The sequence below is a fragment of the Corvus brachyrhynchos genome, unplaced genomic scaffold (genome assembly GCF_000691975.1).
Source record: "Corvus brachyrhynchos isolate BGI_N302 unplaced genomic scaffold, ASM69197v1 scaffold7, whole genome shotgun sequence".
NCBI classification, from domain to species: domain Eukaryota; kingdom Metazoa; phylum Chordata; class Aves; order Passeriformes; family Corvidae; genus Corvus; species Corvus brachyrhynchos.
The window spans coordinates 3,149,883-3,167,037 of record NW_008239054.1 but is presented as its reverse complement, the minus strand read 5'-3'; the positions used below and the strand labels follow the sequence as shown (position 1 = coordinate 3,167,037).

Sequence of the window (17,155 nt, the reverse complement as noted above, 5' to 3'; positions counted from 1 at the left end):
GACGGTGCCGGCCTGTGGGGCTGTGCGTGTGTTGTTTGTGCCTGCTCGCTGAGGTTGGGCCGCGTTTGTAGGTGTTTCAGCATCCCTAGAGCCCGTTGTGTGTCCTTTTCTCTCTCTTAAAGGCAGCTGCACCGTGTGTATCGGCAATTTGCAGTTTTGTTTTTTTCCATTCCTCACAGCTGCTAAATACTCAACACCCATCCTTTTTTGCTGACCTTTTCCCTCCCTCTTGAAACCCAAGTTTCCCATGAAATAGTATGGAAGTTTATCATGTTTGAAAAACATTTAATCTTCTTTCCATTTCAGCCCAGATAGTCAACAGCCATTAAGCTTGGTCTCAAAAAACAGGTGGGGGAACTTAGTGATAGTGAGTGTAACAACCTGAGAAATTGTGCACTGCTTTAATCTCTAGCAGTATAATAGAGAGGTTTTTTTTGGAGTACCTTTAGACTCTTGTTAGGTGCCTTTCATATTAGCTGTCATCTGTATATATTGGCACCATTTCACTAAAACACGGAATTTGGCAACCCTATTGTTTCTGCTTAAAAGAAACAGAAGAGATTGAGTAAGACTCTTACAAGTGAATACAGAAGTATGTGAACGGAGCCACCTAGAGATACTTGCTGCAGCATTATCAGGCCTCCCTTGCCTACAGACTACATCGCACATTTCCAGATATTTGAAATGGTAATGTATTTCCTCTCCTCACATCTCCTTCACAACTTGCTGCACTCCTCCTAGCATCTCAGCACAATCTTTTATAAAGTAGACTTGACGATTGTTATCAGTGTGCTAAGGGTTTACTTATAGAGGTCTGTGTCAATAAGCTTGGTAAATATTTTGTTTAAGGTTATACTCTGATTTATCAAAGGTCAGATTTTTCTCTAGAGTCCGTTTGAGATGGTCTGATGATTTGTAGCATCAGAAAGTGAGGTAATGACACTCTTAGTCCTTGAGTGCTGAAAATGTATGGACATATCTGCTTGACGCAGTAAAGAAGTTGTAAAGGAGCATTCTTGACGCAGTAAAGAAGCAGTAAAGGAGCATTCTTGCTTGAACTCACCTCCAAATGAAGCTTAGACTTGCCAGCGTTCTCAGAATGTGAGCTGCACATGTGGTGGTTGTAGCTCATTTGTCCAAAGACAGAGTAAGAAGTTGGCGGGTTTTTTTTCACCCAAATCCCTAGACTGATGGAGGGCTTTGGAGCATGTAATAGCTGTCAGTGTTTTGAGGATTAAAACCTGTTCTGTTGAATTGCATATCTGTTCCTCATGTTTTTCCCCTTTCTTTCACAGAAAGTAACACCCACACTGAGAGTTAGAAAAACTGAAAGAGGCGTTGCACCATTTATAGAAGTTGATCAGTAAAGTTTCTCTGAGCTTTGCAGGTCTAGATTTTATGGGAATAGGGCGTGAAATAGAATGTGCTTTAATACTCAGAAGCTGAGGTGCAGGACTGGTTAAGCTGAATGAATTGAGTAGAATCTCTTAAAAAAAGTGTATGGTGGTTTCTCTCATTTCAGCTCAAATTTTATCAAAAGGAAGGAGTATGGGCTTCATCATCAGTGAGCAGCTTACTCATGAAGTCAAGTATGGAGATGATTGCAGAGGATTTCACTGTGCTGCTGATTGTGTTTGCAAGCACTTAATTTCAGGAGATACCGACATCTATAAAATGTGCTCTTTTTACTACACGGTGACATTGCACCCCTCTTGCCCTTTCAGTTGGAAAAGGAACTTGTTGATATTAGAGCACAATACTCTTGCAACTACAACTTTTTAGGCTATCTCTAAGACTTCATTTAGAAGTAATTGAAAGGTTTATTGGATTTCAAAGACTACGGGGTTTATTTGCTTGTGTGAAGGAATGACAGAAGAGGCCTGACTGGAGGAAAACTAGCTATATACATAGAAAAAAGCATCAGGGTTTCTCCTTTTTTTTTCCCAGTTACTGTTTCATGGGCTTTTTTAATATTCAAATAAAACTGAAACCCTGAAACTTTTGTCCAAGTTAAATGTATCAGGCTCTGCCACAATGTTTTCTTGTATGGGGGCTGTTGGAAAAAGAAATCCTACATCAGTAAATTGATAAGTATCTTTGCAGTTAATGTTATAATTTGTGCGATAGTGTCTGTATCAGAAAGTACACATCTTGTTAACTCTGGTCAGTTTATGGTGGTAACAGAAGTGGAGATCTGCCCTGATCTCCAAGTTCTTCCTCTGCATGTTCTTCTTTAGGCTGTAGAGCAGTAGTGAACTAGAGTCATCTTTCTTCTTTATTTGTGCTTCCACACCCTCTTTCTTCTGGGGCATTTGCACTTTATTCTTTTTACTGCATGTGCTCTGCCCTTGGGCTACCCCATCTGCTAGCCTTCCCTTCTACGTGCTGTGTACTCTTTCATTTGTAGGTGTTCTCTGGCTTTCACAAACTTGGTTCGTATACAGCTGCCCCCAAACGAATGTCAACATAAGATTATTCTGAGCACTGCAGATACCCCAGGATAAGGGTTTCTGTACTCAGCTTCTTGCATGAAATTTCAAGGATTGCTTAATGATGCTGGCTTTTTTCTTCACTCTTAAGGCAAGAATCACGTACTTTAAAAGTATTCTTTCTAAACAGAATAATGCACTGGATGGCTTTTTAAACCCACAAGCTCCTCAGGGCCCTGTATTGAATGTGAGATGCTCTTAAGGCTGGATCTGTTATACAGGAGTGAGTGGCAGTTGACCAGTTCTGTTGCTGTGGGGTGATTTCCCATGGGAAGGGGAACATAAATGGTGTCATTACTTCTTCTTGACCTGACACCACGTGTCTGCACATCTGAAATCCAGTGATGAGAGCTGACACAAGGAGAAAAACACTTCCATTAGAAACCATCGCTCCTCCCTCACACGTAGCTGTCTGTGCATTTCTTTTTACCATTGGGAACCTATTCGGTATCTTCTGTGTTGCACTCTGGCTTACACTGGAGGCTGTTAACAGATCAGAGTTTGCAACTTGGTTGTGGGCAGATGGAAGGCCACTTGCTCACTGTTGCCAAAACAGTCTTGCCTCTGTTTTTCTGGAGGACTCGTGACTCTAATGAAAGAAAAAACTGGTTGTAGGTGATGCTGTGTTCTTGGAGAAAGAATGCAAGGAAAGAGCACTGACATTTAGGCAGCAGTGATGGTGCCTGCCAGTTAATACATAGATGGCTCACAGATAAAGCCAAAAAGCCAAATTTTTCTTAACTCCAAGGCATGATTGCTGACATTTCTAAAACTGAGTCTTTGATTTTTAATTAGGTGCATCTTATGAAAGCTTAAAGGGCAGATATGAAAGATGGCTATTCAGTGGGACTGTCCAGAGTAGCAGGAATTAATGTCACTTAATGCTGTTGGAAATGGTATTCTCTAATAAATTGTGGGAGGGCAGGAGGAGAATGAACATGTATAGAGTGTTCTTGGCTTTCTGTAGTCTTAAATGGGATAAAAGAAGAAGCAAATGGTAAGCTTCCTCCAGATTGAAAATCCTCATCCTGCAAAGCAGATCTAAGATACCTTACATTTTCTGTGATGTGAATCCACAGCAGTCAACATGTTGTCTGTTATAAATACTTCTTTCTAAAAATCTTCTTGCTCTGATAAATTCCTCTGCTGCTGTGGGCATCATTACAAAGACTTGTGTGATGTATTAGAAAGTATGTAATGTTTAATGATTAAATTAATCAACGAGTCAAATATAACTCTTCAATTCTGTGAATTATTTTCAGATGAATAGCTTTTATATTATTTCTTTGCCTTCCTTTTGGTGTATCTGTTTTAATAATTGTTTTGGCTGCTATGGAAACACTTCAGGATAGGAATAGTAAATGTTCTTCAATACTGTTTTCTAATCTCTGATCTCCTAAGTGTTGTATTCTTTTCTTATTGGGGTAGCATGAACATGGCAAAAATTGCTGTCTAGCCTCCATGCTTACATCACATATAAATGTTAAATTAACTCTTGTGCAGTCATCTCTGTCTTATAATTATTGATTAGTGTATTTGGCTTGATAAAGTTATAAATACCAGGACAGAAGTGCAACTCATTTTTTCTTTTTTCCATATCACACATGATTTCCAAATAATGTTTAATGAATATTAACTCTAGAGAAATGCACTAATATGCATGTAGACACTTGGATTCAGGTCATGCCCAGAAGTTTCCTGATGAAGGAGTTGCACACACAGACACCCCCCTTCAATAGATACATTACATCACATGGGTAATGGGATTTTTAATAAATTCTTTAAAGCTTTTAGCACTTATAAAATTGGTAATATGCCTTCTTTATGCAGAAGTTACCTTTCAACAACATAAAATTAGAGTACTTGCTGGAAAATGTTAAAAGCATTTTTGCAACACTGGAAAGGGAAAGGCCTCTCACATTCATGAGTTCCTGTGAGCGCCAGTAATCCCTTTCATAAACTGATCAAGCTCTGTTGGTAGAAGAGGTTGGGTATTTTTGCTCTTTCAGTTCACGTTGAAATGCCTTTTGAGTACCTTACAGCTCTGATTAAGCAGCTGCAGCTAGAAGTCAATGTGTTGTCTGCTGGTAATGGCCTTTAATTATGTTATCCCTGTTCCATATGCCTTGATGCATTGCTGCAGTGTATGCTGAAGGTGTGTGAAAGGCATTCACAGTAGAATCACATACAGAATCAGGAACATGCACATCCCCAGAGAGAGAGAAATGAGGTGGGGTCTGCATGCATGACTGCAGCCATGCTTCAGAAATGCACAGTGTTAGGCTCTTGAGAGAGAAGAGGGAATTTTTGGCCCTTGATGTGCTTGCCAAACATCCCCAATAAATCTGCAGCAGATAACAGATAAAAGACATCACAACAGTACATAGTAGAAAAGGGAGACAATAAGCAGTGTTTTGTTTTGGCATATGTAAGAGAAATTCTGCTTGTGAGTTCCATTAGTTATTAATGAAAACCAATACAATTTTTCAGTGTAATACAGACAGGATGACAGGAGTGCTGCTGCAAAGAGTTGACAACCAGGGAGGGGGAGAAAGGCAGTGATGAGAGTAGTATAATGCAGATACAAAAGTAAGAGCACCTGGTACTAATTCTCTGATGGAGAGCTTATATGTTTGGAGAGATGGGGAGAAGATAAGGTTGTCACATGCGTTCTTTCAGAAGCGTTTTTGCAGTCGACTAAAAGACAGCTGTGCTTAGGAGAGTAACCATGTGAAATGTCAGTGTGTCTGGGGCCTCTCGTTTGTTAGCACAAAAATGCATTTCATAGCAGATGTTTGCACTGAGCTTAGCTGTATGATAATGAACACTGGAGAAGCTTTGGAGACCACCATGGATTTGAAGGGAGAGGGTCTATAAGAAGGAAACTTACAGAACAATTTGACAATACAGGAACTTTTTTGTCAACAGTGTACTTCTGATATGTTTTGGGGTTTTGTTCCAGTGGTTGTGTTCTAGCCTAGAGTGCTGGGTGGCAAGCCTGTAGCTTCAGGCTCTTAGTAGGAGTCCTGAAGAGGAAAAAGAACATCTGTAATGTAAAAAGTTCCTATGAGGCAAGAAAAGGAGCAAAGAGATTTTGGAAGTGAGTACATGTCTAAGAGCAAGCTGAGGACGGACTAGTTTTGTTTGGATTGCAGAAGATGGTACAGGAAGAAAAAGGCTGATAAGCTGAAGAGACTAGAAACTATATATAAGGTAAGGGATGTATTGTTCATCTGTTCCTTTTCTGAAACAGGAAGGGGACAGCTATCTCTACTTCTCTGCACATGCTTTGTCTTCATGCACTTCTTTGTGCTGCTACTTGGAGTGCCTCTGTAAATACCTCCTTTTATGTAACTTTCTCTGAGAGGCTGGCCTTGTTTAGTGTCTCACCTTCTTCAAGCATAAATCTATTTTGGAATTCAGGGCTTCTGTTGTTAAATTCCCAACTGTTTCAACTCACCCTTTTCATCTGCAATCTTGTCCTTGAGCAATTATCTATACTTTTTCTGTGTGGATATCATCTGTATTACTAGCGTGATGCCTAATGAAATTTCTTTTTAATAAGAGCAGATTTCTTTTAGTTTTGTGGGTTTTCCTTTACCTGACACTGTTTTCCCAATTTGTAAAAGTAGTTTTATTTTCATCCCAGGAGCAGCTAGCTACACAAGCTGTGAGGGGTCTCTTCTGGGAGGCACTTTAAAGAGCATTAGAGGTCTGCTTCCTTCTGGTTTGGGGCTTGAGCATAGTTGTCTGTCCTATTCCCTCTTACTAGTTTAGAAAATTTCTGTGGTTTTCTGCAGCTGTCAGAAATTTGAAGCGCTCCTCAGTCCTGTTCCTTCCCCAGGAAAATTCAATTTCCTGGCTGTGGCCATGAGTCTGTGGCTGGCTCAGCAGCTCATTCAGCCAGCTTGACTCATGTAAGTGCCCTGTCTGCCAGGGCACAAATGGTGCAGGTGAAGACTGCTTGTTGTGAACATTCCTATTTGTAGAGCTGACGTTAGGGAAACACTGGGAGCTATCAGTGAAATAATTAATTCAAAGGTTAAACCACCATGCTTTAAGATTGTATGGTTTCACGCAAGACAACAAAAATGGACCTGAAAACTTAAATGATGTGGACAGGAGGTTGAGAGAAGAAGAGAGAACATACTCATCATTGAGTCTGTAGGCTCTTTGCAAAGTAAATGTAAGGATAAGTACAAATAATTTCTTTTCTTGCTAGAAGGATGAACTCAACAGCTGCTAACAGTTTGTATAGTGTTTCTGGGTTAGTATTTTAAATACTTGAGAAACACATAGGGAGGTTTTAGTGCTTGTTTTCCAATGTAGACTATGGTAAATGTTCTTTTATTCTTTCTGCATTAGAAATAAAAGGGTTGGAGGGTAATGAAGTGTTTAGAGTGACCATCTGCTCTTCATTTGACTTACTATTTCCATTTATTTCTGTGCACCAATTTAAATGTGTCCTGGGCCATTAGCTATATTGTGATGAGATTATTTTGAAATATTTGTTGAAGTTCCAGACTCAGACTCTAACTATGAAGCATGAAAAATATTAAGAGTTAATTTATGTTGGCTGTTTGGTTTTGATCTGTACAGATTCAGATTGTTTCCCTTCCTTGTTGTTATGGAACCACAGATAGTTTATCCAAACAAATACCAAATGTCGTCTCTTTTTATTTTTTCTCCCCCTTCTCTTTTTTTCTTTAAATTTACTGACAAACACATTGAATTTGTTCTGTATTTCATTATTTTAATATATGTGGTACAGTTTGTATGATAAATAGGCTGGAAATCCTGATAGAAGAGCCAGTTTAATGTTTGTGGAATACTACAAGTAACTCTACACAAATATGTGGAGAATATTGGTACTTTCTTTTGAAGAACTTCACTTTATCTGAACATAGTGGTATCAAATATACAGTTAGAAAAGCAGTGTTACCATTTATGGACTGTGACCTCTAATTAAATTATTCTACACTGCAACATTATTTCGAAGGATAGCTTATCTGAGGATTAATTCTTTTGTGGCTGTTTGAAAACAATGCTTTTCACAGTAGTTCTTTGTAGCACTAATAATTGATTGTATTATTTTTATTGGTATATTATGTGTGTGTGTATATATATCTCTAAAATAAATGTAGACTTGAGAGGATTTTTGCAATTTAGCAGTCTTGACTGGGAAAATACCTGTTTCTTTTTTGACCTCAACTGAGACTAAACAAGGATACTGTTCTTCCCATTTTTAAGTTTTAAATTTCTTATTGCGTACATTTCACTATGTGAGGTCTTGTAGGTTATGTATTGGATGATAAATAATTTCAGTTGTCTTTGTTAAGCTTTAAAATTATCTCAGGTTGTGAATGAATTCTCACTTTAATTTTGATAAATAATATAAACAGGCTAGCTGCATCACATCTCTCTTGTTGGTATGAGGTCCAAACATTACTTGCTTTAACTGTGCAAGTGAATATTTTCCAAATTTTCTGAGAAAAGAAGCATTTCATTTCTTACGAATTTTTTCCTTCTTCTCCCTTGTTTCTCCACCCAGAATTGGTCAAGGCTGCTTTCTGTCACTTAAATCTTTTTCGTACCTTGTTAGTTGTTCCTGGATCTATGATAATTGTATGATTTTAAATTAAGAGCTTACATTTATGTAAAAAGACCAAACTCAAGACTTCCATTTTTGTAAGCAGGTCTGAATGCGCCAGTATTCTCTGCAATCATTGTGTTGCAACAAAGATCACTATTCAGTAGAGATGCTGATCCTCAGTATGGAGGTTTTATATTCAAGCTACTTACTGAGTAGAAATTCTTCCCGAATAATGAACCTTCCATGAGTGCTTTGCTTTGAGAGATGATGAATGATGAGTCTGTTATCTCTTTGAATTAAGCACATAAGTGAAGAGTGGTGGTATTCTTCAAAGTAGGTCGTATTGCTAGGAAGGGCAGCACCCTGCAAGTGTAAAGTCCAGTGGGCAGTATCCATTTTTCTGTCATGTTTTGGTCTTTGGATGTCGATGTAAATTGGTGGGAATTCAGACATCCTGCTGTAGCTCTGAGGAGGAAAGAGCTGGTTTAACAGTGTAACAATGTAACTTCGTTGTGCAAAAGACTTAATTTCTTTTCGTCCCTCTTCCTGCGGTTTCGTGTTGCTGCGTTTGATTTAGTTTCTTTCCCTGCTGTTCAGCAATGAAGAGAGGGTGGCAGGAAATGTTCTTCTTTGTGACTGGCATCCCCTTTCCCTGAAGAGGAGCAATTCCAGCCCCACTCCAATGGTCTCAAGTCCACCCACGAGTCTCATCTGCTGAGGCCACGCTGTGAGCTGGGGCTGGGAACACCCAGATGCAGGGCGGCTCCACCTGTACCCTGTGTCTCTCTGGCACAATTAATTCTGCATGCAGCTCTCAGCAGCACGTTGGAGTTTTGTTCTTGACTTCTAGTTAATTAGAAGATGTTAATTTTGATGGGTTTTCTTTTTAATGGGGGAACTTGCTTACTAAGACTGCAAAGATCGCCGGTTCCTTTTACAGAGGCCAGTGAAGCCATTAAATGTTGACTGTAGCCCTTTTCCTTTTCTCCTTTAAGCTGATTGCTTAAGCTGTTATCAGCCTGTGTGTGTGCTCTGTATGTCTCCATTCCCTTCTGCTCATACAATGATATTTCACAGTTGGCTTTTCTCTGTTCAGTGAATGGTATCAAAACTTATAAAATCAAACCCCTTGTTTTTAGGTGTGAAAATCGGTGAGCCTTTGGAGCATCAAAACTCAAAGTGTTGCAAACAGTAGGCACTTGGAGAGGAACTTTTCTTTTAATTGATGGGGTTTAGTTCATGAAGGGTGTATAATATATTTTGGGAGGTCAATATAAGAGGAAATAATCTCAACAAAAAATATTTTATATAGTATTCTTAACTTTGGAAAGGGAAACAATATAATGTTATTTACCCACTGCCCTTCATGTTTTCCCTTGAATTCTCTGAGCCATCCCCTCTTTTGTTGATCTTACTTACAAATGGGTTTTTTTCCCTGTGTTGCATGTTGATGTGTATGTGTTGCATATTATATGTGTTAAAATATATCCTCTAGTAAAACTTTTCTGATTTGTCATTTCTGGCTTTAGGAAAAAAGATGTTTACTTTAAAGATGGAAAAAATGAGGAAGGAGTTGGAACATTTATCTGTATATTAGCAAAAAAATAGGCTTAAGTTGATGACTGCATTTCTCAGAAGGGAGTGGGAATAGAAAAATTCAGTGCTGTGAAAAAAAAACAAGTGAGTTTTGTTTTGTGCTATTGAAATTTGCCAGCAGATTTACTCATTTTACAGTTCATGTCCTTAGAGTTTGATGTATTTTCACATTAAACACCCAGCATATTTTGGTCCGTGATTTGATCATAAAATGTATTTTGTAAAAAAAAGTTCACCTATTTCAGCAAATTTCAGTTTTGCTTTAACAACGTTGTTATGGTCGGGAAAGCAGACCATGATTTCATCCCCCTACATGTTATTGTATTAACTGCTGATAGAATGCTTTCTTCTTGAAGAATTTCATCTCACTTTGACAGAGCAAGACAGATCATCTGATAACATTTCCAGTATGATCAGAATCTTGAAAAATTGTCAAGCAAAGGAGAAAGATGAGCTCTTTCGTAAATAGAAAATACTGTTCATCCAAATTGTGTTTCACAAAGCAGATTTTTTCCTATAATAGCTGCCAGTTTCTCAGCATTTGTGTAATGCTGGGACGGGAGAACTTTCCCAGCTGTTTCAGTAAGCTGCATGCTGGAAGCTTTCTAGGAAGAGAAAATAGTCTGAAGAACTTCTATGTGACACCTCTGTGTGAGCTTGCTGTGACTTTCAGGAGCTGTTGAGAAGGGGGCAAGCTGCAGTGCAAGTGCTGGCTTGAAGGATAGCCCTCAAAATGAACTTTGTTTCTTTTGCATTCAGTAAGGCACCTTACTGTTTACTGAAATCAAAAGTTACTTCTTAATTTAAGGCAGATAGAGCTTTTATATAATTCTAAAATCTTCAGTAAGGTGTTTGGAAAAGTTGTTTCTTGCAAGCTGTGGGGTAAACTGGTTAGGTTTGTATTTAAAGAATATGAATTCCTCTTTATTGCATATGCAATAACCTCATTAACAAGATAAGGCAGCATTAAATGACTTGTGGGGGCCAGTGAATATAGATCCTGTGAAAAGCCTCAGGCCTGAGGAGCTCTCCCTACAGGCAGCAGCTCTCTGAGCAGCACTGCCTGCTATACTTGCACAAGTTGTGTATTAGGCTTCAAGAGCCTCTATATGGGAAGGAAGCTTTTCCTTTTGAGTCTTAGAAAACTACGTATTTTCTGTCTGCATTGCAGAGCTGATACAGTGAGGTGGAGGACGAAGTTCTTTTGTTTCTTTTGTCTTGCGCATGATGTGAAAGTGCTCATTGGAAACAAGAAGCAGGTAGTATTTTCTACTGACTGACCCTGTGCGATCTAGCTGCAGTTTGTGGTGAAAAAATGTCTCTGAAAGCAAAACATGAACTCAGTGCAGTTCCAGAGGCACAAGATGTGACCACTTCTGAGACTGTCGTCTGCTTTGCTTGGAAAGTATCTCCTGTGAAATGCCAAACTTGGGTAATCTCTGCCTCTGCACAGATGGTAGTGGAAACTCTGAGAGGCGAACCAGGGAGAGGGAGACTGGGTGTAGGGCTAGTGTTCTAGGAGATTCAGGGGGGACCTTACTGTTCTATAACTGCCTGAAAGGAGTAGGGGCTGGTCTCTTCTTCCAGGTAGTAAGCAATAGGATGAGAGTAAATGGCCTCAAGTTGTGCCAGGAGAGGTTTAGATTTGATGTTAAGGAAAATTTCTTTGCTGGAATGGTTGTCAGGCGTGTGAATGCGCTGCCTGGGGAAGTGATGGAATCACCATCCCAGGAAGTGTTCAAAAAATGTGTAGATGTGATGCTTAGATACGTGTCTTAGTGGTGGACCTGGCAGTGTTGAGTTAGTGTTTGGACTCAATCTCAGAAGTCTTTTCCAATCTTAATGACTCTGTGGTTCCACAATGAAAATACATGCTTTGGAGTATACTTCTGTTTCTGTCTTGTACATGGACATAACCTGCAGTACTAATAAACTCAGGGTGGTTTTATTGCTGAAGAATAGATTATAAATGCAGAAGTGGCACCATAGACAAGCCTGCAGCTTTGGTGTGAGATCTAAATGAATTTATGGTGTTACTTAAAGTGGCTTTTATATCTCCAAAGCCATTGTGAGGCTGCTGGTTCCTGGTGGCAGTAAGAAGTGGAATTGATGTTTGAGGCAGCTAGGATTTATGATGCACGTTTTCCTTTTGTGCTGCAATAGGGAGGGAGAGAGTTTTCTTAAGGCCTGACTAAATGAATACAAACACATACTAACAGAATTTCTTGTTTTTCAAGCAATTCTTTTTCAAAGGGAATTATTAGAATGAAATATGTGCAAAAAATCACTGATTATTGTTACCTGCTTTTATCTTCACTCCACTCACCCCAAAATACCTGGCTGCTTCACAGTCATTTCTGACTGAGCTACTGCATTTGCTAAGAAATTTTACTTTGGGTTAGTGGCCAGAAGATGTTCCAGCTGTCTCTGTTGCCATTTTTTCCTCCTTTTAACATCTTTTGTTAAGGCTGTTATGATGATGTTGAATGGAAGTCAGCTGACTGTTCTCCTAGATGTCATTTCTTCTATCACTCTTTATATTGGAGAGAGTCATATGGAGGGCTGGTAAACAAATAGGTTCTGAACTGTAGATTTGTTTCAGGTCAGAAAGGGTCATTGTGAACACTTAATCTATTCCCCTTCCCTGATCAGTCTCTAGAACTTCTTCCAAGAACATGTTTTAAGCCTGTCACTTTTCTACTGTCAGTGCTCACCTTGGATCTCATTAGTTCATCTGCCTTTAAGAGTCTTTAATGAGAAGCAGTTACTTACTCATGTTGCATGTGAACTTGTCAGCATAATAATCGCTCTTTTATTGTATTTGATATTTTTATGGTCCCTGTTATCCCCTGTCTTGGTACTTGAGCAGGCAGGCAACAAAAAGTCATGGAACTATGGGGAAAAATATTCTCCACGTGAAGGTCTGCTAAATTCATGCACAAGCCACCTCTTAATCTTGTCTATGTCTAAGTAGATAAAAACAAAATTTATTTACAGATGCTTTTCAGGCTCAAAAATATTGTTTGTAGCTTTTTTCTGACTTTTGAATAATGTGCAGACATTTGAGCTGGGCACGCAGCAATGTTGTTATAATGGTTTGCTGAATGTTATATGAAATGGCATTGCTTCTTACCTAATGTTCCCTTGTTTAACATTACACTGAGAGCTCACAGTCCATTGTTTTTCTGTTGTTACACCAATGTTCTTGCAGTGCTGCTGAAAGCCAGGGCACTGTCTTTGACCTAGTGAGTGCAAGTGAAACTCATGTACCTCTCTGTGTGACCTGTGATTTCACTGAGTTCAGCTACATTGTTGATGCAGTTCTGCATCCCCAGGATTTGCAAATCAGTATGTACAACTGATAAGACCCATCATCTCCTGCTACTGTGCCAGTTTTGCAGGAGTAATTTTTTTATTTCCCACCCAGGGAAAACTGGTGAGTGACTGTGAGCAGAACACTTTAGAGTTGCACTGACAGTGCTTCTTGCTGTCTGCTCTCCTCCTTTCCCTTCGTGATTAATTTTTTTAAAAATCTGCCTCTTGTGAACTACACACATCTATTTTAGGAATGCTTATGATTGCTTCTGTCAGACTCATCAGCTGTGTTTTGAGAGTATGGGTGTTTTGTGGTCAGTTGAATTTGAAACAGTTCTTGGCTTCTCATTCCGTGCTGGTGCTGTAGACAGATACCTGCCCTTTCAGCTGTTTGTGGGGCTGTGCTGAAAGCCAGGTCAGGGATCAGATCCAGGGATGTTTCATTGTTAAAAAAAAAAAACCAAAAAACATTCGCAACATTGAATGTCAGAAATTTGTTAAAAGTATGGCATAAGTAAGGGGCCAAGCAGTGGGGGAAGATCTGCCAGAGGGCACAGGAGCTCTTTAAGGTGTATGTTCTGCAACAGTCTGTGTTGTTGAGTTGGGCCTTGAGGCTATTAGGAATGGATTGATTCATGTACTTGGTGCTCTCATAGCTTGGTCATGGGAGTGCTTCTGGTCTGCCCCACCAAAGTAAGACAGATTAGTATGAAGTGGAGAAGAAATAAATGCTCAGCTACTGTACCTATGTTGTTCAGCAACAGAAATCATGGTAAATAGCTCAAGCCAGATCTGCACCAGCTCATCTGCTCCAAAGTCAGAGATCTTGCAGAAATTTATCTAAGGGTTCTTATGGCTGTAATAAAATAAAAGTGTAGTTTTATGGAGGAAGAAGTTAGACTTGTTTTATGAGACAATTTTCTTGAGATCATGATGAGTGGTATAATTTATGCTGCTGTTATCTAATTCATTGCTGACTGGACCTAGCTGTCTCTAGTTTTTATTTTCAGAATCTAACAGGGAGCCAGAGTTGATAAGAATACCAAAGCTGATACTGAATTTAGAAAGACACTAGGAATTTTAGAGAAAGTCACCTTTGTCTAGGTTTCACCTGTGGAGTTTCAAATGGAACCAGGGGTGAAAAGGTGGTCTTAGGGTCGTTACTTGATCTGGATATCCTGTGATGGAGTGCATCCCTTATCCCTTTAAGGCTGGCTTCAGGTGAGGTGAAAGGAAATTGTGCTGTTCAGGGAAGATGACTGCTGCATTGAGCAGAGCCTGGATTCCTAATCTGTCAGGGATCCATAAAATTCAAGTGGTCTGAGTTTATTGTAAATCTTTATTTGTAGATATTCCAGAAATGGGTCTTGCTACTACTACAAATTCAGTAAATCTTGATTGTGAATAAATGTCAATTAAATTTTTTTATCTTTCCATTTCTAATACCTCAATTATTTTTGGTTTAGTCTCTCACTTGGAAAGTAAACTATGAATGAATTTGACTTCATGTTACATTTTCCAAATTAACCTTTTAAGGTTTACTATTAAATTACTGCATTTATGGAAGGAAGCTTTATTTAAGAGCATGATCTAAACCAATGCTTTTTAAGAAGCAGGTGGAAGATTATTTGTCTTGAAAGAGCAAATGGATGGCTCTGAATCATGCTGAAAATGTTCCAATGGAAAATATGCTTTTAGCTCCAAATACACAAGTTACATTAGAACAGCAGGTTTCAACTAGAATGACAACTATTTTAAACATTTGAATAAACTTTTTCTGGGGTTTTTTTTGGTGGTGTTTTTTTGGTGGTTTTTTTTTGGGTTTTGTTTTTTTTTATTTTTGTGAAACATTTGAATAAACTTTTTCTGGGGTTTTTTTGGTGGTGTTTTTTTTTTGGGTTTTGTTTTTTTTATTTTTGTGGGGGGTTTTTTTTGTGGTTTTTTTTTTTGTTTTTTGTTTTTTTCTTGAGGGGAAAACCACTGAAATAAAGTTTTGCTTCAGGATTTTCTTTCTTGTGACTAACTAGTTGTGTTCTTCTGATGGCTGGTGGGATAAATCCTGTTTTCAAAATGCTAAAGAAAACAGAACTCCCAGGCCATCTGGTGCTTCTTTGTGTACATGCATGCCTGCATCCATTTACAGTCAGGGCTGTTGTGCTGCAGGGTGAGGGAGATCAACTTGTTCCTGGCCTGGGAAACTTAAAGGATGATGCTGACCAGAGCTGAGAAGTGTTGATTTTAGTGTTCATTGGTGAAGGTTTCCAATTTAATATATGATTTTTTAAAATGATTATTTATTTATTTTAAGGTGCAGGCATTTGCTACTCCTCTTGTGATACTCCCAAAGCATCTTTGGAGGTTTTATACTGTCTGGGTAGTAAGGTGACAGTGTCTGTTATCCCCATCTGGACGGGAGACTTGAGGCTCTGGTAAACTGCTGCAGAAAAGATTACCAGAGATTGCCTAAGACATTATTGCCTTTAGCTGTCTCACTCTGTGACTAAAGGGTGTGCTGAATAACCAGATAGGAGTTTAAACCTGAGACACACTGAGCTGCAGTGACTGAGATAAAGGTGTATGTGTGGTGGTGTGCAGGAAATGGTGATCTTTAGCAGAGTCATGGGAGTCTGTGGGCTTGTAGAGTACCAATCTGTTCAACAGCTGCAGTAAGATTGTCCTGTCAGGCTTCTTGGTATGGTTCTGGATTGCTCTTACTGTGCCCACAGTATTCCTCTGTAGGGATTTTTGTCTGCAAAGTCCCTGCAAACTAGTACCATTGTATTTTGGGAGTAAATTTTTGAGTTCTATACTGGCCAAAACAGGATCTGAGATACTGCTGGAGAGAGAAATGGGATTGTTAAAGTCTTGAAACTTAAGACATATTCTGTAGATGGAAAGCCCCTTGACTATGTGAGACTGAGGAAACCACTTTAGCTGTAGTGCCTTTTTATCTGGACTTTGTTCTAGAAGCAGAATTTCACCTTACACAAATACTGGAAGCTGACTAAAGGTATTGCAGTGTTACAGTACAAAGTTCCTTTTGCTTTGACATTCTTTATTGAATTGAGGTGACTGTCTTGTGATAACCTTGTAGGGTAGAAGATATGAGCTTTCCTTTTGGAACACCCAATAAGCCTAAATTAAAACCACATCTTTTTGCATGAAAATGGCAGCGTAGAATTTGGTTAAGAACAGTGATAAAGCATAGACAAAGCTGATAATTTGCTAAAATACAAATCTGTCTGTGCTACAGCTAATCTAGAGATTATAGGTATTCTAATTATGTATTAGTGACTTGTTACACACTGGAAATCACAGAAAAACAAGTGTTTGTCATGAACTTCTCAAATTGCTGGATAAAATTTGTTTTGAAGTTCCCTCAGCGCAAGTACTTCAGATTAACAGGGTGGAAGAGTGAGGTTGGGGAGGCAGTTTCAAATTTATGAAGTTAAGACCTCTGATTTTTTTGAGTCTTTTGTTAAACTTGTCCACTGATTCTGAGAGGGAGAGAAAACCAATCTGCCTGTTAAAAATGTATCAGAATAGAACTTGAGACTTTGAACACATTGCCTGTTAGACTCCTTTTCTTTCTTACGTAAGTTTATGACTTGTCTAAACGCACAAATTACTACTTCACTGTCAGTGTAAAACAAATCAAGACCGGCTGAGTTTAAATGCAATACTCTTAGGCTGTGCATCATCTAAAATGCTCTAATACACTTTCTTTACAAATTTGCCAGTCACAGTGAAATAGGTGTGTTCTTGTAAAGTGGCAGACTTCTGTTAAATTGTTTTCGCTCTTAACTGCTAGATTCATGGTTTTCTTAGTGTTGTCTCTAGTTTGTTTTTTTTTCCCTGATCAGTACTTAAAAGATGTGGATGTTCTACTCTTCTGATACATAAACATCTAAGAATCTGCCTGGTGATCACTCCAAACTTCATGCTGCTGACACTGAGGACATCTATTTTACCATAATCATCCTTTCCCATCCGATTCAGCTGCGTTGGCCAATATATCAAAGATTGTACATGACTGTGGCTGTGCTGTAGCTGAATTTTTGTGTTACTATGCCTTTAACTGAAATAACCTGTCTCCCCCAGTGATGGTAGTTCTCAGGTCATTTCTGTGCACTTTGTTTCGTTCTCTGTTCTGGTGTGCCAG

At 38.9% G+C, this 17,155-nt stretch overlaps 1 protein-coding gene across 1 annotated transcript in view; it reads left to right on the top strand.

Moving 5' to 3' along the window:
* The window catches only part of EPB41L4B (erythrocyte membrane protein band 4.1 like 4B), a 172,003-nt gene that overhangs the window by 3,192 nt on the left and 151,656 nt on the right, over positions 1 to 17,155 (top strand). The window contains exon 2 of the mRNA XM_017739074.1: positions 5,628 to 5,702. Coding sequence (XP_017594563.1) covers positions 5,628 to 5,702 — 75 coding nt within the window. The remainder of the gene's footprint in view (positions 1 to 5,627; positions 5,703 to 17,155) is intronic.